We start from the raw sequence: 26237 nt of genomic DNA, 5'->3' as shown, positions 1-26237 counted from the left end.
AAAAGAAAATGTGAAAATTGGATAAAAGTATGTTTGAGCCAAAGTGACCATAAATAAAGCTTTGCATATCATTCCACAGAGAAGAGCTATGTGAACAGCTATAAAATGAATGGTCTGTTTCTATTTCCAAAGAGCAAAAGGAGCATTTTTCATCTACAGTGGGGATGAATTGGGAAATAAGCTTATTACAGGGGAAATAATGGTGAAGGATTTTAAATGTTATTTCTTTTACTTTGTTTATAATTAAAAATGTACTCCAGGCTCTATTCCAGTTAATGTTTTCATACAGGGGGGAAGAAACGGGTGCAATGCATTTTGTCCAAGTGCAGGTGCCATATAATGACGTCATTAGAAGGAACAGGACCTCCAGCAGATCTGATAGCTACACCAGCTCCGATCTAACCGAACACAGACCCAGTACAGCAGGTGTCCCGGCTCAGACTGAGCTGTGGACCTGCTCCATATCTCAGAGAACCATCGGAATCCCACACGGTTTAGGGCTGAAGCTGCATCCGGTAAGTTTAATAATGTTTCTGTTTTCGACCGGTTCCAACAGGCTGCTGATCTGAGATCATAGCTGGACCTGCGCGGGTTCGGTTAAAGGGAGCAGGTTCGGTTAAAGGGAGCGGGTTCGGTTAAAGGGAGCGGGTTCGGTTAAAGGGAGCGGGTTCGGTTAAAGGGAGCAGGTTCGGTTAAAGGGAGCGGGTTCGGTTAAAGGTGGCGGGTTCGGTTAAAGGGAGCGGGTTCGGTTAAAGGTGGCGGGTTCGGTTAAAGGGAGCGGGTTCGGTTAAAGGGAGCGGGTTCGGTTAAAGGGAGCGGGTTCGGTTAAAGGTGGCGGGTTCGGTTAAAGGGAGCGGGTTCGGTTAAAGGGAGCAGGTTCGGTTAAAGGGAGCAGGTTCGGTTAAAGGTGGCGGGTTCGGTTAAAGGGGGCGTGTTCGGTTTTGTGCGTATATCTGTTAGCCTCTTAGTTAGCTGGTAGGCTAAGGACCCCCTTAGCTGCCCTCGTCGATGCCTGTATTGCCTCCCTCTGCTCCCCCAACAGGAGACCTTTCCAACAATTAATGTAAATATATCGATGGGTTAAATTTACCTTAATATAGAAAATAGTTTGTTATTACAATACCTATTTAAAATAATAAAACCTTTCACACGCATGGAAAAAAGAACTAAAGAGTAGTACATTTAACCATAGACATTATATGTTATGGTTAAAGTCACCAGTATCTATCTATCTATCTATCTATCTATCTATCTATCTATCTATCTATCTATCTATCTATCTATCTATCTATCTATCTATCTATCTATCTATCTATCTATCTATCTATCTATCTATCTATCTATCTATCTATCTATCTATTTAAAAATATATAGCTTTGCATATATCTGCCAGTTTGAGTTGGGTTTAAATAATATTTAATCTGAATAAATCTGTCTAATCTAAGATGAAGAGAATTTTAGAATTGATTTTGGTCTTTTAAGTGGTTGTAACATGTCACAGATAATTTTATTATCTCTGACTCATCTCTCGTGAATAAAATGAGATGAGAGCGCCTCCTATTTATTCTAACAGCAGCTGTGGTCTGACCCAAGATGGCCGCCCGTTAGGCATGTTGAACAGCGAGGCGTCCAATGAGGCATCTACGTGTATAATGTCTTTGCATTTAACACCTTAAATAATATTTAGTATAAGTTTATCAGATATAGATCCAACGTTGATCCAGATAAATGTGGTTTAAATAATAGAGCAGAAAGAAACAGACTTGTGATTTATTATTTTTGGTCTATTATGTCAGTCAGTCCATGTCCTTCTCTCCACATCAACCAGCTGTCTTTTACCTCCCAAAGAATAACTTATGTCCATCTTTTAAAAATAAAGATGTGAATGATGGTTAATGAGGCATCAAACTGGATTGATGCTGCGCTCATTCAATCTCACAGAAGACTGACACCTGCTGGACATTTAAAGATACTACAGGCAGCTGATTGGACAGACTAAACTGAATCGATTTGATGACCTACATCTGGGGTCAGAATAAAGAAAATCATCAACCAGTAAAGGACTGGAGACATTTATAATTATAATCTGTTACTTAAAACAGAATTTAGCACTGAAATAAAATGAGATTTTTATGCATCCATGTTATAAATATAAAAAAAAAAAAACTAGATTTTTAAAAAACATCTAAAATGTTTTTGAAGTAGAGAACAACAATCATTCAGTTTGGTATATAGTCAATTTCCTGATTGTCCTTGATGGAACCGGGTTTCGATCCCCATCCCTAGTGATAAGGTTGGCTACTTATTTTACTTTTAATTTCATTTGAATTAGCTTAAGCAGCGTTTATATTTTCTTTATAAATAAATTAACTTGCAAATTATGAGGGCAAGGCTTTTAAAGTTTAAATCTTTTGGCAAAGATAAAGTAAAGAAGATCCTGTAATTTATGGAAAATCCAGCAAGATCAGTAATATGTCAATTAATTATCTGCCAAATTCCCATGTAAATATCTGTCTTTGGAGGATGTGTTTTTTTACCACCCCTAGTTCTCTCATTTTTATTCCAAATACAATTTATAATTTGAATCACAGGGCTATTCTTATTTCTATGGTTCAGTATTTTCTCAAGTAGCAACTTTAACTGCTATACTTTCCTGTCTTAAAAGGCAGAACTCTTCTAGTCTAAAAAAAAACAATTTGTTGAAATGGGGGGGCCTGTTGTTTGAACCCCTTAGGGGCTTTAAAAAACAAAAATGTCTTTTTTTTTGCCTTTTATGAAACAAAGTAGCCTATATTTTGTGGATGTACAGCTACATTTCTCATGTAAGTTTGCGTAGTTTTAACAAACATTTATTTTTCATATTGCACCAGTACAGTTAATGAGCAACCTGTACTTGTGTGCTTGTTTGTTCTGTCTAAAATGTTTATTTTGGAATAAAGAGGTTAATATAAAAAATATTTTTTGTCCGATTCATCGATTAATCGAAAAAATAATAATCGGCCGATTCATCGATTTTTAAAATAATCGTTGCAGCCCTAGTTCTGATAAATCATTTGAGTTTATTCTGTCCAATCAGCTGCGTGTAGTGTCTTTAAATGTCCAGCAGGTGTCAGTTTTCTGTGAAACAGGATAAACATACAGTTTTGCTTTAAGATGCCTCATTAACATCATTATCATTACAATTAAATGTCTTTAGAAACCCTAAACCTGATTGGCTGTTGGTTCTAACAGGGTGTGGATCTGGAGACCAAATAGGTACTGGAGATTAATAGGAACTAAGAAGAATGGAGGAGAACCAAGAGATGGCGACTGTGTTAAAGGAGGAGAACGTAGAGATAATGATTGAGGTAAAGGAGGAGAACCAAGAGACAGAGATTAAGGTGGAGAACCGAGAGATGAAGATAGAGGGGAGGGAGACAAACCAATGAAGGAAACATTTAATTATCATTCAGACTAAGCATCCTAAGGACTTAATCCAGCCCTGGAGGCTGGACCTTTTGAAATAGTAATTATCATCAGTTTCTGGACGTTTTTCAAAGTTTCTTTTTGATTCTTCTTTATGTCTTTATTTCACCACCTTGAGCTTTAGTTAGATGCAACTCTGCTCGCAAAATAATGGAGCAACGGATTGTTAAATGAGCGGTATTATGCAGCCTCCTGAGACCCAAGCTTTTGTTTTTTTATTCTCCATGTTACATGCGATTTGAAGGACCTAATGATTTTAATTACTAGACCTTGTCATGATAAAAGTAGTTTTAAAGGAAATCTGGTCAGCAAGGAATAACCAATGGATTATTATTATTACCTGAAACTAATACGTTTGCGGTGATTTAATTAATTTAGTGTTAATCAGAAAAATCTAAACACTCATTTTCATTGCGATCACTGAGTCTGGGAGCGGCCATTTTTGCCCAAATACAGTGACACCTCCCTCCTGCCATCTTCCAGCAGTGACGTCACGGTGCGGTAAGCCTAGCGCCATTCTCCCCGCTTTACAAGCTAAATCAATGGGAACTACTAGACACATCTGCAATCAACAACAATTATTGAAGATTTCCAGAGGACTTCACCATTGAAATTCACCAGAGCTATAGTGAAACTGACAATGCCCACGTGCATGGCAGCTGGATGCTGGAATACATCGGGTAAAAGTGAAAAAAAGAGTTATTCCACCTTTCTGATTCCTGATCCTCCACGAACGGGTTGGTCGTTGGATCGCCAACTTGAAGAGGGAGGATTTGCCATCGAACTTCTGGCCAGAGAAAAAACCCGTAATATGTAGCCAACATTTGGAAGAAGAATGTTTTCAAGATAATAGCGCGTTGTGACCAGTGTTGGGCACGTTACTTTGAAACAGTAATTAGTTATAGTTACTAGTTACTTCTCCCAAAAAGTAACTTGAGTTAGTAACTCAGTTACTCCACAATAAAAGTAACTAGTTAGTAGTAAAAGTAATTATTGCGTTACTTTTGCGAGTGTATGACATTAATAACTGGGGATGTCTAATTCTGAAATCCTATGTTTGGGTTGTTATAGATACTGCAACATGTAGATCCATCCATCCATCCATCCATCCATCCACCCCCCCCCCCTTTCTCCATATAGGCTATCATTTGATCGTTCACGCTCTCCGTAGTTTGCCTGTGGCGTGAGCACCGGGCGCCTGTTACGCACCTTTAGCGAGCATGCGCGTTTCCTGTCGCTTGCGCGGTAAATCGTGCCGCTGTGCGGAGATGCTGTGCGGAGATGCAGGGGAAACCGTATCTGATGGGGAAACGCAGCTCGATGTAACACCAGTATTTCCATCTGGAAAGCGTTATTTTGCCGCTGGAGTCCTCCTCACTCTCCATCCTCCCCTCTCTCATGACGCGCGCACGAGTCCTATCATGAAAAAAGGTTAATTGTGTGACCTGAGTAACGTGCAGTAACGGGGTGTTGGCAATTGTAACTGTGTTATAGTTACAGTTAGAGTAATCATTTTGATTACTCGTTACTAAAAAAAGGTAGCGGCGTTAGTAACGCCGTTACTTTGAACGACGTTACTCCCATCAATGGTTGTGACAAACACCAGATACAGCACTGGGACTCAACAGCCGATACCCCACCTTGACGTCACAAACCAGTAGGTGGCAGTAGTGTTCTTTGACAAACATGGATGCCTCCAGTAAAGCACATTCACATGAAAATTACTCAGAATTAAAAACACTTATTTATTGAAAAGTATGAAATAATTTTATACTTAAAGTACTTTCAGAAATCTATTCTGAATATGACCGAACTTTTTCTTTAAAAAATAAAATAATGTCCTCATTTGAGGACCCTTAGATTATGTTTTACCTGTTTATTGGGCAAGTTGCCGTTTAACGGATGGAATCATTCCTGCTCCTCTATATGTTCCAGCAACTCAGGATTTATATCCAGACAATCAGCAAAGATCTTACTATGTGGTTATACTCATAATTTCGTCATTTCTCCAATCAGAGGTGACCTTGGATGCAGCTAACTTTCTCATTCTGGAAAAGTTGAAAAAAGTCCAGTTTTACAGCTAATTATTTCATCATTAGAAATAAATGGAAAATGCAGCTCTACCTGAATACCAGAACTTTAAGATTCATGTAGGAGCCATAATGATGGCTGTGCATGTGTAGGTATCACATGGGCATAGTTGCTGTGGTGACACATGCGGTGACAGCTGATTGCTTAAATGGGTGTGTTTACCTGCACTCTGGAGGAGAGAGGGGAGTCGGGTAGCCGTATTTCTTGTTGACCGTTTGCTTTATGATCTAAATCAGTATGTCACATCATGTACGTTCCAATCTGTTGTGAGTGACTACATGAGCCTCTGGACAGGATTAAAACACCAAAACTTATTCCTGGATTCCATGTGCATTTTTGATCAATGACGGCAGCGCGTCATACACATACAGGACTCTATCTCCACCTCTCAAGCGACAAGGATTGTTAAGGAGTCGCTACAATTCACTATATTGAAAATCCTTTCCACTACCTTGAAAGGTACTTTGGCCCCCACATTATCACATTGCGTACCAAACCAACTTGTACGCCCCTCAAAAAGATATAAACACCACCTTCAGCAGTGATGACAATGAAATAATCTTGGTGGCCACCCTCATCTATATGGGGATTGTTCAGCTCCCAGCTGTTGATGATTGCTGGGCTATGGAGACCAAGTTGCCACCCTGGTGTCTTGAAAGAGGTTCAGACTCCTGAAAAGGTTGATCCACTTCAGTGACAATGACCAGTTCCCTAGCAGTAGTGACCGCTTCTTCAAAGTCTGGCCATTGTTCACCTTCCTCAATACTGCCTTCAGGCATGAAACACAGACACCAAAACAGTCTGTGGACGAAGTGAATGTTGCCTATAAAGGGAGGACAGCAGGCAACCTGAGGCTGTATATTAAAAGGAAGCCAGTCAAGTGGGGTTTTAAGTTCTTTGCATGCCCCCTGAGGATGGCTTCATTCATGACATTGTGCTGTACCAAGGCAAGTTACCATTGAGGCTCATGATGTCCCCTTGTCAGCTGGAGAAAATGACATCAGCTATATTGTCGCTGTTCTGGCCACTACAATCTCTTCTCCCATGACTTCTGCCATCTTTGCAGACAAGTTCTTCACCAGTCTGGAGCTTTTGAGGTACCTCAAAGACCAGAGCTGCAGGTACTGTTTACTGTACGGCTTCCACCGCCCCCCACTTGGCATACGCTCTGTCGCATAGCGACCTCCCCACAGTTGATGCACAAAGAAGGGAAAGAATGGATGCTGAATGCTGATGAAGGTTCTCAGTCATCCAGGTCATAGTCATTCCGTGAAAATTCAAAAAATATCCACTGGACTTGGTTTTCGTAACGATGGAACTAAACGACCCATTCATCGATTACCATTGGCAGGTCTCCAAGCAATACAAGGCCTTGTCCATATAAGACTTAAACTCACTGCGGATACAGACATTTGAATTGAGAAAGCTTCCTGGAGAGGTGGCGAAACGTCTTAAAATCTTGAAAACCAAGTCCAGTGGATATTTTTTGAATTTTCACGGAATGGATGCTGAATTTCCCACTGTTCTGTGTGTTATATTTTTGAGGAGCATCAGCAGCACTACTGTTGTCAAATATATCATATTTATAGTCCCCATACTGCAGAGATGTTGGAATCTGAGCTTAAATGTCAGCCAAACCCATTTACCCAGGGACAGATAAAACCTTTCAATAAATCAAATATTAATCACCACATATCTCTATCAATTGACATTTAAACAACTATTTTACTTGATTTCAGACGGAACTATTTACATACTTGTATTATAACAAACTGCACTTACAACATTTCCCTTTTTTCTCTGAGCACGGAGAAGACAACTTGCTTGGACTCGCAATGTGTCACAGCATACCAAAGGCTATGTAGGATACACCAGACCCATCCTTCAAAACGGGCAAAAAGAAGTCTCCTTTTGTCGGCCGCATAACGAGGAGACTTCCAATCTGAACCGGACAAAGCGCCGCTCTATGACCTAATCGACTGACAAATCTCCCCTTCGAAGGATGGAGCCACTGGTTCCAAAACACTATTGATGTGCACCTCTGGCCCTGAAAATGGCCATATGAAAATGCCATAATGGTCTTTAGGAAATTTATCTCAGGCCCTGAATGTCGTTTTAAAAAGGCAATCTGTCCTTCCTGAAGAGGCCTGCTGACCTTTGTATAAAGGAGTTCCTTTCACTCTGCCAGCCAAGGAAAACATTGCATTGAGTGCATCGAATACAGTTCTTCTCGGGGCAGCCTTGCCCACTGCAACACGTTGGCTCTCCCAGGTCAGCCATCTCTGGAAGATGTGCAGCAGAACATATGCTAAAACAGAAATGTTGTATAAGAGGTGACCCGAGATCCTTTCCTTGATTGTGCAGAATGTGGATTCTATCCCTCTTCACCACCAACATGGGCACCTATAACGACATCATACTATTTTGATGAATACCTGAGCTCTTGCCATACAAAAATCGAGAAACTTCATGATAGTCTGTCTTGGTGTGCTGTTTTCCCAGTTATCTTGGCGATATAGCATCATATTATGAATTTGTCAACTTCTTGATGTGGTCACTCATTCTGTAGTAACTTATCCTGTCTGACAAGTCAAACCCAACCATCTTTGTTTCAGATTCTCTTACAATGCTTGGCCGTGTCATATTTTTTGTCCTCCTTTGACCATCGTTGGCAGGTACCTTAGGCTCTTCTGCTTGAGCAACAGAAAGCATGACGACTGGCATATTGTCCTACCACTTGACAGCATAGAGCTAACCATGTCAGAGTTGGTTCACTACATAGCTTTTTCAACTTTAAAGATATTTTAATTTATTTCAACATTTAAAATTTGCATTGCCTTTCGATTTTTCTAACGAGTTTTGTACTGTGATCCGTAGCATCTTGTTTTCACTTAAATGAGTGTAATATTGTCATCTGACATTAGATGGTGTATAGTTTCTATTAATGAGGCCAGTGGGTCAAAGTTAAAAAGAATTAGGTATCAGAGCCAAGGAGGCAAAATGCAATGTCTGCATATGAAGACGCAGGGTCTCAAGATTAAACTCTATACTAGGGGTGTCAAACTGGTTCCAGAAAGGGCCGTGTGGCTGCAGGATTTCTTTTCAACCAAGCAATAGCACACCAGACTCCATTCATTTCATCAAGATGAATTAAGTCTGGTGTGCTATTGCTTGGTTTGAAAGAAAACCTGCAGCCACACGGCCCTTTCTGGAACCAGTTTGAGATGCCTGCTCTGTACCAAAATCAAGTAACTATGGTGAGGAAATAAGTATTTGAAAACCCTGCTATTTTGTAATTTCTCCCACTTAGAAATCATGGAGGGGTCTGAAATTGTCATCGTAGCTGCATGTCCTCTGTGAGAGACATAATCTAAAAAGAAAAATCCAGAAAGCACAAGATATGATTTTTAACAATTGTATGACAAATCTGCAATAAAATATTTGAACACCTGTCTATAAGCAAAAATTCTTACACTGAAAGACCTCTTAGTCTGCCTTCAGAATGTCCACCACGACTGCATTTATTGTCATAAATTAGATGCATCTGTTGGAGGTCGTTAGTTGCATAAAGACACCTGTTCACCCCAAACAATTAGTAAGAATCCAGCTACTAACATTGCCAAAACCGAAGAGATGTCCAAAAACCAGTGGTGGCTGGACAATAGAGGGCGCCGCCCCACCCAACCAATGAACATTAAAAAAAGTAAATATTTTGAAATCTAGTGATATGTTTTTTTTAGATGTGCAAGATTGATATTTATTCTTCTACTCTCTTCTAATGACAAGTAAAGCGTAATATCATTTTTCGTCTTATTGGTGACGTATTTCCACTTTAGGGCACAAAAATGTTTGCTTGTTATAAGTTGTACATGAGCAGTAGCTTCTCTGCAATACAATGTCTATGGTGGTCTGGTGCTCAGCTCTGGTGCGCCCTGAGGTGACTGGAAGTGTTTTACTCTCCACCTCCCACCACAGCACTGACGTCACAGTCATACTTATAAATTGCTGCAGATTGGCTGATTGAGGCCATCTGCCCTGAACCCCAGTCGTCCTCGGCAGATGGCCGTTCACACTGAGTCTGGCTCTGCTGGATGTTTCTTCCTGTTAAAATTGAGTTTTTCCTCTCCACTGTTGCTGCAAGCGTGCTTGGTGTGAGGGATTATATTTGAGTCATTGATTCAATGCAATCAACTGGTTTTCCTTAGATGTAAAACTGAATCAATTTGACTCTATGATCTGGTTGAATTGTAAAGTGCCTTGAGATGATGTGTTGTAAATAAACTGAATTGAATTTACAGGTCGAGTCACAGGAGTTGGAGACGCATCGGACAGAGCGAGAGAGAGAAATGGCACAAGAAAAAATAAATTCAGTCAAGTCCCTTAAAGCGACACCTTTTGAGCGGAGAACTTATCAAGAGAAGCTGGAGGTGAAGGCTCTTGGTCCTGATAAGCCGAACATCAATATTAACCAGCTGTCCAACGACAAAGGGAGACGGTACACTCGTTCTTTTTCCAGGACCTGGTTTAGCAAGAAGTCTTGGCTAACAGCATGCACCGAGGCTAATGCTTTATTCTGCTTTCCCTGCCTCGTTTTTCAAACATCAGGATCTGACCAGGCATGGATAAAAACTGGTATTACTGATTTACAACACTTTTCAGAAAGGGCAAAGAAGCATGAACAATCTGGTATCCACATGGAAAATGCACTGCAACTAGCCATGTTTGGGAAAATAAAAATTTCATCCCAGCTTGATGAAGGATACATGGTAGGGATTCGCAAACACAATGAGGAGGTTGACAAAAACCGCCACATCTTATCAAAAATAATTGACTGTGTCAAATTCTATAGTGCATTTGAGCTTGCCTTGCATGGCCATGATGAAAGTGAGAGCTCAGAAAACCCAGGTGTTTTTAGAGGATTGGTGGATTTTGTAGCATCACTGGATGCAGTTCTTCACCAGCACCTGCAGAATGCCACTGTGTTCAAGGGAATGTCTAAGACAGTACAGAATGAACTCCTTGACTGCATGCTGTCAATTTTAAGAGAGTGCATCCTTGAAGAAATCAGGAGTGCAGACTTTGTCTCCATCCAGGTTGATGAAAGAATGGACATTTCCACTCAGTGTCAGCTGGTGCTTGTGATCCGCTACATTGACAAAGCCCATCATGTCCAAGAACGTTTTTTTGAGTTCATACCTCTCCAAAGTGCCACAGCTGATTCAATCACCACAGCACTTCTGGATAGCTTGAGTTCCATTTTCCCTGATGACCAGAGAAGCAAGCTCATTTCCCAAGCTTACGATGGTGCAAGTGTCATGAGAGGTGCTACAGGTGGTGTACCGAAGAAGATCAAGGAAGTCTATGTGAATGCACACTATGTCCACTGCTATGCTCACCAACTTAACCTCATCATGCAGCAGGTGACATCCCACATCCCAAGAGTGAGTCATTTCTTCTCAGACCTGGCTGGATTATCTGGCTTTTTTTTAAGATCTCCAAAGAGAACCTGTGTGCTTGATAGAGTGGTGGCTCACAGACTCCCCGGAGCAAGCACAGTGAAGTGGAACTTCAACAGCCAAAATGTGAGCACTGTTTTTGAACATAAAGAAGACCTGCTCCAGTGTTTTGAAACCATCAGGGACTCAGGAGAGTTTGATCCAACCACTGTGAGAGAAGCTGGAGGATTTGTGAGGCTACTGGAGGATGATTGTTTCAGCTTCTTCCTGAAGCTGTTCCATCATATCATGAGTCAAGTGGACATTCTCTACAGTCAGCTTCAGAAGAGGACCATCAACTCAGTCTTTGTTCAGAAGGTCATGCAGCAGTTCACAGATGGTATACAAAAGATCAGGTAAGTTCATCTCTATTGTGCTTTAACTAATTCTCATACCTGATTACTAATGAACACGTCTCTACGGGTTCTGTTCAGAGATTCCCTTCCAGTGTTCTGTGAAGAACACTGTGGCAGTGTGTCTCAACTGGCCAAGAGATGCCGCACACTGGGCCCAGGTGATCTTGAGAGGATAGCCACAGAGGTGAGAAACTGAACATGGGGTGTCCATTAGTGTTGCGCCGATGCCATTTTTTGGCCCCGATACCGATACCCGATACCTGGCTGTGCAGTATCGGCCGATACCGATACCATAATGTAAAATAATTGCCATCATGGCTTTGTCAAGCTGCTGCCTACCTTTGTGAAGCAGGAAAAAATCTAATACAAAGTGAATCCAGTAGAACTTTTTATTGCCTACCAGGAGTGGGTGACAATAGTTGAATAAACTTATGGCTCTCAAAATGGTATCGGTGCCCTATTTGTTGGTACTTGCCGATACGATACCACCATTTTAGGGCAGTATCGGGGCCCCGTCCGATACTGGTATCAGTATCGGTGCAACACTAGTGTCCATCCATTTTTCGTCACACTTATCCCAAGCGGGGTCGTGAGGGGTGCTGGTATGTTTCGCAGTTAACGCAGCCCCGGCACTCTGTGACCACAGACAGTACTGCAGACAGGGGGCCTCTGATTGGTCACATCTACATTTGCTCTAGACCAGGGGTGGGCAATTCCAGTTCCTGAGGGCCGCTACCCTGCAACTTTTAGATGTGTCTTTGGTTCAGCACACCTGAATCAAATAATTAGATGATTGAGAGAACTCTGGAGGAAGTGACTGCATACTAAGGAGGTAACCGAGCCATTTAATTCAGGTGTGTGGCGCAAGGATGGATCTAAAAGTTGCAGGATACCGGCCCCCAGGAACTGGAATTGCCCACCCCTGCTCTAGACTATGCCCATTTCCTGTTTGGTACCTTATTGGCTTGTTTTGTTTGTAGAAAACAACTCCTGAAGTTGGACCAGCTAGAAGAGCGAGGTGCGTGTGAACGCTGGGACCCTTTATCCACCTGGATCTACCCTCATGTCCCTCAGTTGTCGCACAATTTGCCCCTTGTGTTTTTTCACTTTCTCACCGCCTCGGTCATATCTAGACCCACAGCTAGTTCATGATACATGCAACATACATGCGACAAGTTAACTGTGACAAACTGATGCAGGAGTATAACAAACCCATCACACCTTAGGAGAATTTAGAGAAGCCAGCTAACCTAACAGTCATGTTTTTGGACTGTGGGAGGAAGCCGGAGTACACGGCAAGAATCCACGCATGCTCAGGGAGAACATGGAAACTCCATGCAGAAAGACCCAGGGCCGGGAATCAAACCCAGAACCTTCTTGCAGCAACTGCAAGCAGGGCTACCCACTGCTCCACTGGGCAGCCCCCTGCATCTTAATGTGTTTAATCATAGTGCTATATTCTCAAAAAGGGGACACACACCTTAGAATACGTCTTGTATAATATTATATAGTGTACTTTTTAGGTACTTTGTTAATTTGCATAGTTGCTCTTAAATAACCACATTTTCAGAAAAATAGTTTTTATGTATTAAAAATATTAAGCTAACTAATATCTTCTCCATTATTAAACTGCTATATGTATTTTTTTTTTAGATTTGTGACACCATATTGGAGCATTCAAATCAGAGGTTTGCATTCACAAATCATCTGGTCAGTGCTACACTGCTGCATGCAGACAGATTCCTGGAGTACCACAGGCAGTTCCCTGATGCTGCACTAAACACCATCATTGAGGCTTACCCACTGCTCAACAAGAACAAACTGAAAACTGAGCTGGCTCTGATCTACAGCAATGCTGGGTTCAGGAGGTGCAGTGGTGCTGTGGCTCTGTACCAGTTCTTCATGAGGAACGATCTACAGGACATCTTCTCAGAGACTGTGGCTCTGCTGAAGATCCTCATCACAACTCCCATGACCACAGCTGAATCTGAGAGGTGCTTCTCAACACTGAAGAGGATCAAGACCTTCCTCAGGAACACAATGTCACAGGACCATCTCAATGCCCTGGCCATGGTCTCTATGGAGAAGAACCTTATTAAAACCATCCCTGACTTCAACCACAGAGTCATTGAGAAATTTGCTTCTCTCAATGACAGATTGGCAACATTCATGTACAAAAAATGAACCTGTACATGATTACATGAACAATTGTTTTTTATGTAGTGTTTTTCATAATGTTGTTTTTTGTTGTTGTTTTCATATAAATATATGTGATAACTTAGTATCCATTTGATTGGTTTTTGCTATACGGCTATTTCGAATTTGTAGCTCCTGGTGAAAACTCTACCAGCCACCTTTGCCAAAATCACTAGAGACAAAATTATACATCTCCACAAGTCTGGAAAGGGCTACAGGGAAATTGCCAAGCAGCTTGGTGAAAATGGTCCACTGTTGGACCAATCATTAGATAATGGAAAAAACTAAACGTAACTGTCAATCTCCCTTGGCTGCATGCAAGATCTCACCTCATGGGGTCTCAAAGATCCTAAAAAGGTGAGAAATCAGCTCCTCCTGTGTAGTTCAGCCCTAAACTACACGGGAGGAGATGGTCAATGACATGAAACAGGGTTCCCGCGGGTCCTTAAAAAGTCTTAAAAGGCATTGAATTCTTCAAAATAAAACTAAGGCCTTAATTGGTATTAAAGTGTCTTAAATCAGTCTTTCGTAGGTCTTAATTTTTAAAACGTCATAAATAGGATTATTTTTATTACAATTTATTTTTGTAATCTAAATAAAACATAAAATATTGACAATTTTTTTTTTTATTTAAAATAACAGCTTGCCATTATTGGTTCCGTCCCGACAGCGGAACCAATAAAAGCATTGTTGCGGCCAGGACATTTGGGAGATGCACCATTAAGTTAATGTCTGGAAAATATAAGCAAGTGTAAATGTAACCAAAATTGTCTCCAGCCAAGAGTTTTCTCCATGGCTAAAACCAGGGAACATACATGAGGCTCAGTGGATTTTGTGCAAGAAGTCATTAATGCTCAGAACGATGGGAATTAAGGCAGTGGAGTCGCACATGCGAAGCACGAAATGCAAAATGGAGTTACAGAGAAACAGCCGGTATTTCTCGCTTTTGTTCCACCCTTGTCTCTGCAACGCCTCCACTTTTCACCACTAGCACTTAGTGCTAGCAGGTTCCCAATGGGAAATTCCATCGTTACCAAGTAGCACTAAATTGGTGATTTAGAAACGACACTGTCAAGGAACGCTATGGACAGTGGAAACATGCAAGAAGAGGAGAGTTTAGTGTCGGAGGTCGTGGATGAGTCTCCTCCGTCATCAATTTTTTATTTAGAGGAGGAAAGCGGGGACGAAGATGTTTTGGAAGAGGACGCCAGGGCGGCAGAAGCTTGGTTTGGTGTAGAAGGCTTCCAGCCGTACATGTTTGAGCCCTTGCCTCGCAACGCTGCCAGTTCTGTTAGCTCTACGCCTGCCGAAGACACAGACGTCCATCCCCGTGAACACTGGGACGCAACTCAATGGGAAAGGAAATAATTTTTTTTTTTGTTTCAACCGTTGCGTATATTAGCAGCGACACATGAATCAAGATGCTATGACCAAAAAATTTTGATTGACAGATGACGTTTATATATTATTGGCTGAATTTAGGTGTTCAGGCTGACGTAGAACTAACTGACCTGCTTAAGGTAATATAAAAAAAACCACAGATTTGAAGATATCATTTTTTTTTTCTTTTAAAAGAAATGTTTTCAATTTTGGGAATATATAGTCTGATAAAGAGTACATTTATATACATGTTTAAGCCAGAATGATTTGACATTTAAATATGACTTCCCTACGACTTTAAACCAGCACATGTCGAGGCCCGTCTTCAGTTTGTCAAGGACCATTTGGATGATCCAGAGAAGTCATGGGAGAAAGTCATGTGGTCAGATGAGACCAAAATAGAACTTTGAGTACCATCCCAAGAACACCTTCCCTACTGTGAAGCTTTGTGGTGGTAGGTGTTGGATTTAACCCAAACACTTATCAAAACACCTGGGGAAGAAGGACAAGAGATGTTAGATTATTTTTACTTGCTAGGAGAGCAGGTAGAAATGTCCTCAGTTACAACCTCCCACCACTCTGAAGTCCCTCTGCTGTCTTACTCGCTCTTCATTAGGAAAAAAGGGGAGTCCCTAGTTCCAATAGATAACACTGTAACTCTAAAGGATGTGTGGGGAGTAAATTGCAGCATGATACAGGGAAACACACATTTTGTCATGCAGGCAGTGACCTTGAGTTATACACATGAAGAACATTCAGTTCATGGTACCTGCAAAGTAATTCTTTCACCAGAGTTAATACAGTATAAGATAAAATGAAATGGCTCCAACAATAGTATCATGCTTTGGGATGATTTTCTGCATATGGGACAGGGCGACTGCACTGTATTAAGAGGAGGATGACCGGGGCCATGTATGGCAAGAGTTTAGGGAATGACCTCCTTCCCTCTGAGCATTAAAGAATGGTGGAGGCTGGGTCTTCCAGCATGACAATGACCTGAAGCACACAGCCAGGATAACCAAGGAGCGGCTCTGGAAGAATCATATCAAGGTTCTAGTGTGGCCTAGCCAGTCTCCAGACCTAAACCCAGTATAGAGTCTTTGGAGGGAGCTCAAACTCTGTTTCTCAGCGAAAGCCAATAAACCTCTCTGATCTAGAGAATATCTGTGTGGAGGAGTGGGCCAAAATCCCTCCTGCAGTGTGTTCAAACCTGGTGATAAACTACAGGAAATGTCTGACCTCTGGAATTGTAAACAAATGCTGCTGTACCAAATATTAACATTGATTTTCTCGGGTGTTCAAATACGTATTTGCAGTTGTATCAAACAAATTAACAATTAATAAAAAAAAAAAAATGTGATTTCTGGATATTTTTAACACGGTCTCTCACAGTGGACATGCACCTACAATGATTTCAAATTTCAAACCCCTCCATGATTTCGAAGTGGGAGAACTAGCAAAATAGCAGGGTGTTCAAATACTTATTTTCCTCACAGGATCTCACCTTCAGTCTAAAAATAAAATGCATTTTGCATGATATCTGTTTGCATCAGACCCTCAATTTTTCCCCCTGTCAACATTTACAACCTGTCCTAAGAAAAAGAGCAGAAAAAAATAAAATTGGGAGTGTCGGCATAGAGCTTGGAATGCAGAGGTTCTTCTGAGTTCTAGCCCCACTCCTACAGAGTGCCACACTGGGTCCCTTTAACCCAACACTGCTCCCCAGGCACCGTACAATGGCAGCACACTGCTCCCCAAGGGGATGTGGAGCAGAGCAAAGCTTACTGAAGCGAAGGGGGAATTTATGGAGGCGAATGGCAGGATTTTGGTGACATTTGATTGCTGCCTCACCTGCAAATGACTTTGAAAAATCTGAACTTTTGTTTACATTCTTGTTGCGTAATCTAATCAAGGACTAGATGTGGGTACTGTGAAGGAGTGCAGCAGAGATGAGCCTATTTAAAAATAGAAATTGTAGCTAAATAAAATAATGTTGACAATGACTGAAGTGGGAATTGAGAGGATTTAAGGTGACAAAATCCATTTTAATTCAGCTTGAAAAACAATTTCTTCTTCAAACACTGGTCACTCGATTCCTTCTCTCTCCAGCTCTGCCATTGTCTGCTTCGGCTTGGCTGATCCTCCTCTGTTTTCTTTTGATCTTCAGCAGTTAGCCTCTAGAGGCTAGCTCCAGCCAGCTATAGCCTGTCCCCGCTCTGACTCCCATGGCTTGCTTCTCCAATGTGCCACGGTCCTACTCCTGGGCAGTCGTAGTCTCGAACCCGCCTTCTCTGCTCTGCAGGGATTAAAGTATTCAGATTTTCACCTTCTGTGTGAAATGTTTTTCACGGGTCAGTCAAATTTCAAGGCGAGCAAAAGCAGAAGAAACTGGCAAAAATGTGTCACTCTCAGTGCGAACCCATTTTTAGGAATGTTGATTTTTATCCAGATTATTATTATTTTTTTTTATATAATGCATGGTTGTTTTTTTGTTTTTATATTGAACTTCAGAATATAATTCAACCGTACATGTATGAACCCTTGTCGGACCCGGAGAGTCCATCTACGGAAGAACCGGAGAAAGAACGGAGAATCCTACAAGATGTCTCCACTTGGTGAGATATCTCCCACTGATCATTTAATACACCAAACACCTTGAATATACAACCTATGAAGCTGTTTGGCACCAACATAATAAACAGCTGTCATTGTTAGAACATGTTTTGCAATGAAACAATTTATTTGTCAAGTACTATTCCTTCTCACAGGTGTCTCTATGGTTGTTGCCATACCATGCCCACTGAAGATGAAAATGTTTGCTGCAAGGAGATCCCAAAGGTGTATCTCTCTTTGATTTATACAAGATCAGAGCTGATTCAGTATTGAATCATTTAGTTGTTATCCGTATATCAAGTTATCGAGAAATTTGTATATTACCTACAAATATCTTTTTTTATTTCTGTATTATCTGTCAAATGTATTCAGTTAAACTTTGAAGCTAATGGCTACATGTTTTTCAAACCTGATAGGTGTTGAGAAGGATTAATCAGCTGCCAACAGAGCTAAACTGCATCACAAACCATCCTGGATTTCAGGTGAACTGTTTGAATCAGTTCGTTCTACAAAATATCAACAACATTTACAGAGCTGATTATGGACGTGTACGGAGAAAAAGAGTAAGAGAGTATGTATTCAAGAACAATTTACTAACTTTTGTAATATTTTTTAGTAACATTTGATTATATTTATTGAATATTATTAAATATCAAGTATTATTAAATATGAATAAGTAACATTTAATATTAACAGTTTTGTTATAATTGTAGTCGTTTCAGATTTCTGGCTCAGACGAGTTTTGTGAGTTGGTGCTGGGGATTCATTGGAGCAAGATTAAGGGTCGTAATGCCGTCATGTGCTGTCCGGAGGATTTGTCAGGAATTCCCAGATCCTTGCGAGACAAACATTGAGTTCAAGACTGTTGGCTTCCTAGCGCCACTGGATTAAATTACGACGTTTGAGCGGGAGGAGTTTACCCTCAGCGTCCAGACTGCAAATGAAGCGCGCATGCGCCGGGATTGACGGCGCAAATCGATCACAATAAATAAAACAGCCTGCGCTTTGTAAAGTGAAAAAAGTCGTAACATGCAACTTTTGTAAAAACAAATGAAAATGGCACGGAAGCACAGCTGTTATGACGCAGCACCTGAAAAGAAAACATGTTGGAGCCTTCGATGGCAGTGAAGAGAGCTGATCAGCAGGATGAGCGGCCATGTTTGTTTGGTTTTAAAGTGGGGAAACGTAACGTTAGTTTCTCAGGTAGCTCATCTGATGCTTTCCTTACCGTGTTAGTAGGTTACAGACAGGGATAAGGTTGGCTACTTATTTTACTTTTAATTTCATTTGAATTAGCTTAAGCAGCGTTTATATTTTCTTTATAGATAAATTAACTTGCAAATTATGAGGGCAAGGCTTTTAAAGTTTAAATCTTCTTGCAAAGATAAAGTAAAGAAGATCCTGTAATTTATGGAAGTAAAGCAGAATAAAATCCAGCAAGATCAGTAATATGTCTATTAATTATCTGCCACATTCCCATGTAAATATCTGTCTTTGGAGGATGTGTTTTTTAGCACCCCTAGTTCTCTCATTTTTATTCCAAATACAATTTATAATTTGAATCACAGGGCTATTTTTATCTCTATGGTTCAGTATTTTCTCAAGCAGCAACTTTAACTGCTATACTTTCCTGTCTTAAAAGGCAGAACTCTTCTAGTCTAAAAAAACCTCATTTGTTGAAATGGGGGGGCCTATTGTTTGAACCCCTTAGGGGCTTTAAAAACAAAAATGTCTTTTTTTTGCGCTTTATGAAACAAAGTAGCCTATATTTTGTGGATGTACAGCTACATTTCTCATGTAAGTTTGCGTAGTTTTAACACAAACATTTATTTTTCATATTGCACCAGTACAGTTAATGAGCAACCTGTACTTGCGTGCTTGTTTGTTCTGTCTAAAATGTTTATTTTGGAATAAAGAGGTTAATCTAAAAAAATATTTTTTGTCCGATTCATCGATTAATCGAAAAAATAATCGGCCGATTCATCGATTTTTAAAATAATCGTTAGTTGCAGCCCTAAAGTTAATACTCTTCTATAAAATTGTTTTTAACAGTAGGATTTATGCCTGTACTTATCGTAAAATGGGACAGATGGACCCAGTATTCAGGTAATACAAAAAAATACAAAACAGAAACTTAACGGGGGCTGCTGTGGATCAGCTGACATGCGTCGGCTGCAGGGGGGGCAGGGCACCACCCAATCACTGACACTGTGGAGGGAGAAACACTGGTAAGTGCGACCTGTCATTCCTCTCTGGAAGGCCAGATCCAGCCAATAGACTGCCAAAAGAACTGCGGCGCACAGCCCCCTAAGTGTTCCCGATGCAGCAAACCCAGTGAGCAGACAGGAATCCGATCCAGGTAAGGGAAGACAGATCAGACGGGACAGTTCTGGAATCCAGGTGTCCGTAGGCGGGCCGGGGGTTCCGATCCGAACAGGAACAGACAGATCCAGGGTTCCAGAATCCACAAAGCGTTCAGGCAGGTTCAGAGTTCCAATGAGTCCAGCTGTAAACTGGGACAGACACACTCAGAAGGAGACAGGCAGGCTCAGTGGTTGAGAGGATTGTAGACAAGACATTGTACCAGGATAACTGCCAAACTTTAAACCATACTCCTCCTGGGAGCCAGGATCACGGGAATTAAAACTGGCCTCCACCGTACTACAGACAAAAACACTGAGGGCTCCACGGATAAGGGCCAGAAACCGGCTCTTCTCACAATCTTCAATTCAGAATTAAAGCTGAACCTTGTTGATGTGTAATTTCAAAATTAAAGCCCATAAAATCCCTACACTTAATCTCTTTGAACTAATTTGCTCGCCATATTGCTACTAAATTATTTATCTTTTGTGAAAGCTGCCATTTTGAAATTTTAGTAGAACACCTCCAGATGTTTCTCATTAAGTTTCATCAAGTCTGATGTTGAATTTCAAAATAAAAGCCCCCACCCATGTGGGTGTGCTGTTACGTGACAGTATGTGTGTGTGTGTCTATGTGAGTGGATCTTTATGTGGGAAACTGGTCAGGAGCCATTCTGCTACTGGTTTGGAAGAAGAAGTGTATCTTGGAGCATTGATCCTCTCCAACATTCAAAAAAGTTCGATGTTCAGACAAATCCATCAGGTTTCCGTTTGTTACCACAACAGCTTTGAACCATAAGAGTCTTGGGGCCCAGGTGTCCCTCCCTGAAGGATACTCCTTCAGTGTCATGGACACTCCTTCAGTGTCATGGACACTCCTTCAGGGAGTGTCCATGACACTGAAGGAGTGTCCATGGACACTCCCTGAAGGATAAGTCTTTACCTGTGTTATCAGCAGTATCACATAGAGGCAGAAGGAAACAGAGCGTCAAAGATGTTCCTCCCTTCAAGAGGAAATATCATATTGAATCGTTCATCTGCTCAGAGCACAGGATTGTACTCTGACTCGCTGCTGCGTTCCCAAAACTCAGCAGTACACAGTTCCTGAAGGTGTTGAATTCGACTGCACCCCCTCTATGCAAAGTGTCCAGCTATAGTCCATTTAAAATATTCTCCAAAAAGCAGTGCTTTGATTAGAAAAAAACAAAAAGAAAATCTGTTCCAACATCCTCAGAACCAGTCAATAGTTGTCATATCTGGACCCCTGACCAGATCCAAAAGTGTGCAGGAAACATAATCTCCTCTTATATGCGTTATCTCAAATAAACTACCATAATAAGTGTGCATTCCCTCTAAAGTATCGATTGCAGCTGTAGTGAAGAAAAGTCAGGTGTTCTTATTGTTTCATGCATTAAAAGTATGGTTACCCATCCCCCAAACTGTATATAGCCCCTCAAATGCCATCTATAACTCTGCTCGCAGTAAAAAAAACAAAACAAATAATATTAATCAAAACAAATAAAATAAAAAATAAATGGTGAAGTTTTAGTTCCTGCGCCTGATATTGAATCGCCATAAGCTCATTAACTTGTCAAGTCTTCATCGTTATTGATAATATTGAAAGAAATCATCATTTATTTTAAACATTTGCTCCTAAAATGTTCAAATTTCTCCTAAATTGCATTTTGTGTTGCTACTTTACCATTCCCAAATGTTAAAGTTTCAACTTGTGGTCCCTTAAATATTCCGCTAATTAACAACTGACCAAACTATTTATCAAAAACCCAGTCTAATTTATCACATATTAAAACATCTCTAAATCCTCTTTTTTTATTCCTCTATGTAAGAATACCCCACCCCCTGATGATATAAAGAAAATTTAGCAGACCATTTAAAACCTGTCGGTAAAGCTCCTCCTATAATTTATATTCTTTGTTGTTGCCATCGCTACTGATATTTCTCTTTTAAAAAAAAATTAATAATAAAACAATAATAATAATCCCCAAACTACTGCCGTGTTGTTTAGAAAGATATTACATCTACCTGTTGATCCCCGTAAAGCTAATATATTATTTATAGATCTGTATTAATAAACTGGTTTAAAATAAGTTGCCCATAAATTTTCATTGTGAATAAGAAGTCTGGTGTGTCAGTTCACTTATCTTTTTCCATCCGTCTTGTCCGATGATCCCGTGACCTTCCATCATCCCATCACTGCCAGTGGCCTTTTGTCATCTGAAGCAGTGGGCATCCAGTCATTTCCTTAATGTCTGCATCTCAGCAGCTGCAAACCATCCCTCCTTCTGTAGTTTAGGAGCAAAGTTAGTCTCTGTGCCCCCTGTAGGTTAATCCATCCTGCAACTCAAGAAAGAAAGTGTCCAATGTCTCTCCAAACAAAAAATCCATTGTTCATTTTGAAACATTTCCATCCGTAGTGTAGTCAAAACTATTCAAACAAAATGAACATGCGTGCCAGGTCTTTTTTTTTATTTTTTATAAAGGCTAAGATGTTAGTAAACAAACAGAAAAACAAAACAAAAACAAACATACAGACACAAACAACAACAAACATGTAAGACAACAAAAACCCCAGTGGTGCCTCCGACTTCTCCAAATAGTTGTTGGTTCATCATGTCATTCATTTAATGCCTCTGTCAGCATGACTGCTCTTAATGGGGGCGCAATTCCACCCCAACAAAAGTCTGTGAGCTTCAAACCACCACATCCATCTGTACCTGATAGGTAACATCAGAACCAGAGAGGAATTAAAACAAACTCAGAGCTCACCAGAATGGCCTTCAGCCGGGAACAAAACATGCAGCACACAATCTCCACACCCTGTCTCTGGCACGCTGCGTTCTTACACCATCTCTCTCATGTCCTAATCCATGGTTCCGATCCAGTCCAGTTACTAACCAAGTCAGTCCAGTCAGACCGAATCTATTCAAATCCTCCTATCAAAAATTTTTCAACTATCGAACCCCCCTCTCTCTCTTGCTCAAGTTGTCCATTTCACATGCCAGAACTTCTGCAGCTGTTGGGAAAATAAGGGTTAATGCACATCTTAAACAAAACACAACGAAGGATGAGACATTTGTCAGCCTGTCCTGGAAGAAAAAATGTTAACATTTAAGGATTGTTACAAACACAGCCTGAAAAAGAAAAAAGAACATGTTTAAGCAAAACGATCTCTGATCCTCCTTAAATGGGCCTCTGAATAATCCTGCCTGCTCCCTGACAGCCTCACTGTCACTCTCTACAAGCAGGGAAAAAGTAAATTACCCCTCTGGTTTGTTACCAGGAAAAGGCAATCAAAAGTTCATCAATTAGTCAATAGTTAATCACTTCATTCACAGAAATTTGTAAAGTTAGTAGAATCTAACACATCATGCAAAGAAAGTAAGGCCCAGATGAATAGTGAAAAGATAAGTGTTAGTAATGATTAGAGATTCAAATTAATCAGTGTCTGCTTAGGCAGTTTCCAAACGGCATTATACACAGATAAAAATAATAATGGATAAAAACTGAAGGCTGAAAAAAACCCAGGATCAGGTCTCACCGAAATTGTTCTTAACTCTCCAGCCTTGTTTATAAAAGTTGACCCCGCTAATCTGCTGAGCTGCTGCGGGTATCTTGGCCATATGCTGCGTCCAGTTCCAGCTCGAAGAGTGATTTATCCTGTCCCTAATCAATCTCTAATAAAATCCTAATGAGAGAAAAATGAAACTAATCAATCTCGAATGCAATTCTAATGATTAAAAATGAAACTACCTTTAAATTAAAATCATGTAATGCCCTCGTCTGAGATTTTTGTTTCCCAAAAAGTAAAAACACCCATTCTGCTTCTGTCTGGATAGTTACTTATATATTTAAATTTTTTTTCTATAATCTATTAATCTACAGTATCTCAGCTGCACTCCACACCCAAAAATTACCTCACACCTTACAACAGCAACCTGCTCTGGTCTTGTCAGAGCCTCTCATAGGTGGGGCCCCTGAACAACACCAAAATAAGTTTCCACACACAATAATTTTAAGTTCTAAGCGTCCCCCAAAAATGACATGTTTGAATTTTCAAATAGAAGAACACCTCTAAGGGGTTCTGAAAAGTGGCACGTTTGTTTTCCTTCTGAAAATCCCATTACCTGTGTAGTTTTTTGGCAGGTGGGCACATAAAGATTCAGGGTGCTGTATCTGACCCCCGTATCAACCATAAAAGGACAGTTGCTGCCCTCAATTAAAATATCTATCACTGCTGCTGGAAATTTCTCAAAAACTACCTCCATAACTACACATGTAATGGGATCCCGGCCTCCCTAGTATTGCTGGGGGTGGGGCGGCTTGCGGCACTGGCCTCTCTGTCCCTCTCTCAGTTCACTCCTCTGGGACTGCGAACGGTGTGTAGGATAACCGTTTTGACACCACCTTGCTCTATGTCCCATTCGTCCGCAGACCCAGCAAGTGATATACCTGCCGTTTTGATCGTATCCTCTGCCCCTCCCTCTGCCACGTCCCCCAGCAAACGCTGCTGCCTGTGCGTATTGGTACACCTGGTAGTCCTCCTCCGCGTGCATGCTGGCAAGAGTCACACATTCAGGGTTAGTCATATTTGTCTGGGTGTTGTTATTCTGTGATTTTTTTGCTTTATTTTCTTTTTTCCGTTCCTTTATAAGAATACAGTCTGTTTCATTTGGGTAGGTAGCTCTTAGGGCTGCCCAAAATTGGTCCGACACTGGGGCTGCTTTTTTAGGATCTGGAAGTTTTTATCTAAACGAGGCACTATCAGTAGAAGTTAGGGGGTTGTAGCTGACCGTCTGTACTCTACCTGCATCGTTATATGTCTGAACTAATGGCATCTGGACTACCATCTCCCTGTCACTTCTATTATTCTCCTTACTCAGGTTATATTTGCTTCCAGCGGGGTCAAGCGGCTGTGAGGAGGCAAGCTCGTTCTGTGTTATTCTTATGGCATCCTTGACTAGTTCCCTAGCTCTATCAATCCTGTCATTTATCATCAAAAAGCACTGATCCTCTGTGTGCGGTTGTCCCATGTTCGTAGCTCCCTCCTGTCCCCCATAGCAAAACTGTTCCTCATGTTTAAACACCCCTTGTCTGTCCGTTACTTTATTTAACTGCATCTGTTTTTCTGCCAGCTGTTGATCCATCTCCTGCAGTTCTAGTTGCAATTCTAATCTTCTCCTTTCCATTTGTATCATATCTTCCTCATTGCTATCCGTATGTGGCTCCCTCTGCTCATCTCTCCCTCTTAGACTGTCAGCTGCCCCTAGGCTGTGCCCTTCATGTGCTGTGCTTATTCTATACATTGTTGACACTCGCTGAAATGCTTTATTTACCGCCTCCTTTATTAAATCTTGCATCTGAAACTCCTGTCCTACCTCTTTTCTCAATTCTTCCTCTGTAGGCTTTATGTCACAATTTATCTGACCTTCACGCAACTCCATACTAGGCATCTGCACACATGTGTTTGATGGAAACATTGCATCACCAGCCTTACGAAACATTTCTCTGACACCTTGGTGTGGACTGGGGTCAATAATAGGCTCTGTTTCTGCAATATTAGAAGTGTTTGAAGGGGGCCCCTCTAATTCCCCAAACACTCCATCTTCTCTCATTTTTTCAACCCATTCATCAAATTTTCTAATGTGGTGTTCTGCATCCTTCAATGGATAACTCGCCATGATCATATTTCTCCCTTTATCCAGACTCGCTTTTAACGAGGTGTTTCTGGATTCAATTTCTAGTCCACATGCATCCATCTTTCACACCCTCCGTTCACACAGTGTATAAAATTAAACCTCGACGTCTTACGTTAAAAAAACCCTCGGTGCTGTAGACTATTTTCCTTTAAGCTATAGCGAGCCGCTTTTCTGCTAAGGAAGTGCGTCCGTCAAAAATGTGTCCGTCAAGGAAATGCGTCCATCAGTGAAAAGGAAAAAAGAAGAAAAAGAGAAGTGAAATATAGAGACAGGAGAAAAAAAGATTAATAATAAAAAAGAAGAAGAGAAAAAGGAGAAAATATATATATATAGTACCACCTAGTTCACTCCACCAACTTGTAGGATTAGACAAACAAGTTGCCTAATCCGGGCATCAGTCTCTTCTAGTTTTATGGGGATTATCATTTTATCGTCTCTCTCTTTCCTTTTATAAGAGAAGAGAAGGAAAGAGAAAAACACCCCAAGGGTCCGTTTCAACCCGATCCGCTCGCTTTTATTTCTCCAGTCTCGGTTTTTCGTAAATGTCCTTATGGGAGGTATACT

At 40.9% G+C, this 26237-nt stretch overlaps 1 protein-coding gene across 1 annotated transcript; it reads left to right on the top strand.

Moving 5' to 3' along the window:
- The first annotated feature begins 306 nt into the window (after positions 1–306).
- Positions 307–13591, top strand: LOC119793840 (zinc finger MYM-type protein 1-like). The gene is made up of 4 exons (XM_038301114.1): positions 307–515; positions 9855–11407; positions 11486–11591; positions 13061–13591. Exons 1-4 carry the CDS (start codon positions 309–311, stop codon positions 13589–13591), a joined length of 2397 nt encoding a protein of 798 aa, XP_038157042.1. The 5' UTR covers positions 307–308.
- The last annotated feature ends 12646 nt before the right edge of the window (positions 13592–26237 follow it).

The sequence above is a fragment of the Cyprinodon tularosa genome, unplaced genomic scaffold, assembly GCF_016077235.1.
Source record: "Cyprinodon tularosa strain WSP-4 unplaced genomic scaffold, ASM1607723v1 ctg1124, whole genome shotgun sequence".
Taxonomy (NCBI): Eukaryota; Metazoa; Chordata; class Actinopteri; order Cyprinodontiformes; family Cyprinodontidae; genus Cyprinodon; species Cyprinodon tularosa.
Note: the sequence above shows the minus strand (reverse complement) of the source record. Positions and strands in the feature narration are given on the sequence as shown.

Coding starts and splice junctions, on each gene's coding strand:
- LOC119793840 (XM_038301114.1), top strand. CDS start 309: ATGCATTTTGTCCAAGTGCAGGTGCCATATAATGACGTCATTAGAAGG. Junction 516..9,854: donor TAGGGCTGAAGCTGCATCCG/GTAAGTTTAATA, acceptor TTGAATTTACAG/GTCGAGTCACAGGAGTTGGA. Junction 11,408..11,485: donor GATGGTATACAAAAGATCAG/GTAAGTTCATCT, acceptor GGTTCTGTTCAG/AGATTCCCTTCCAGTGTTCT.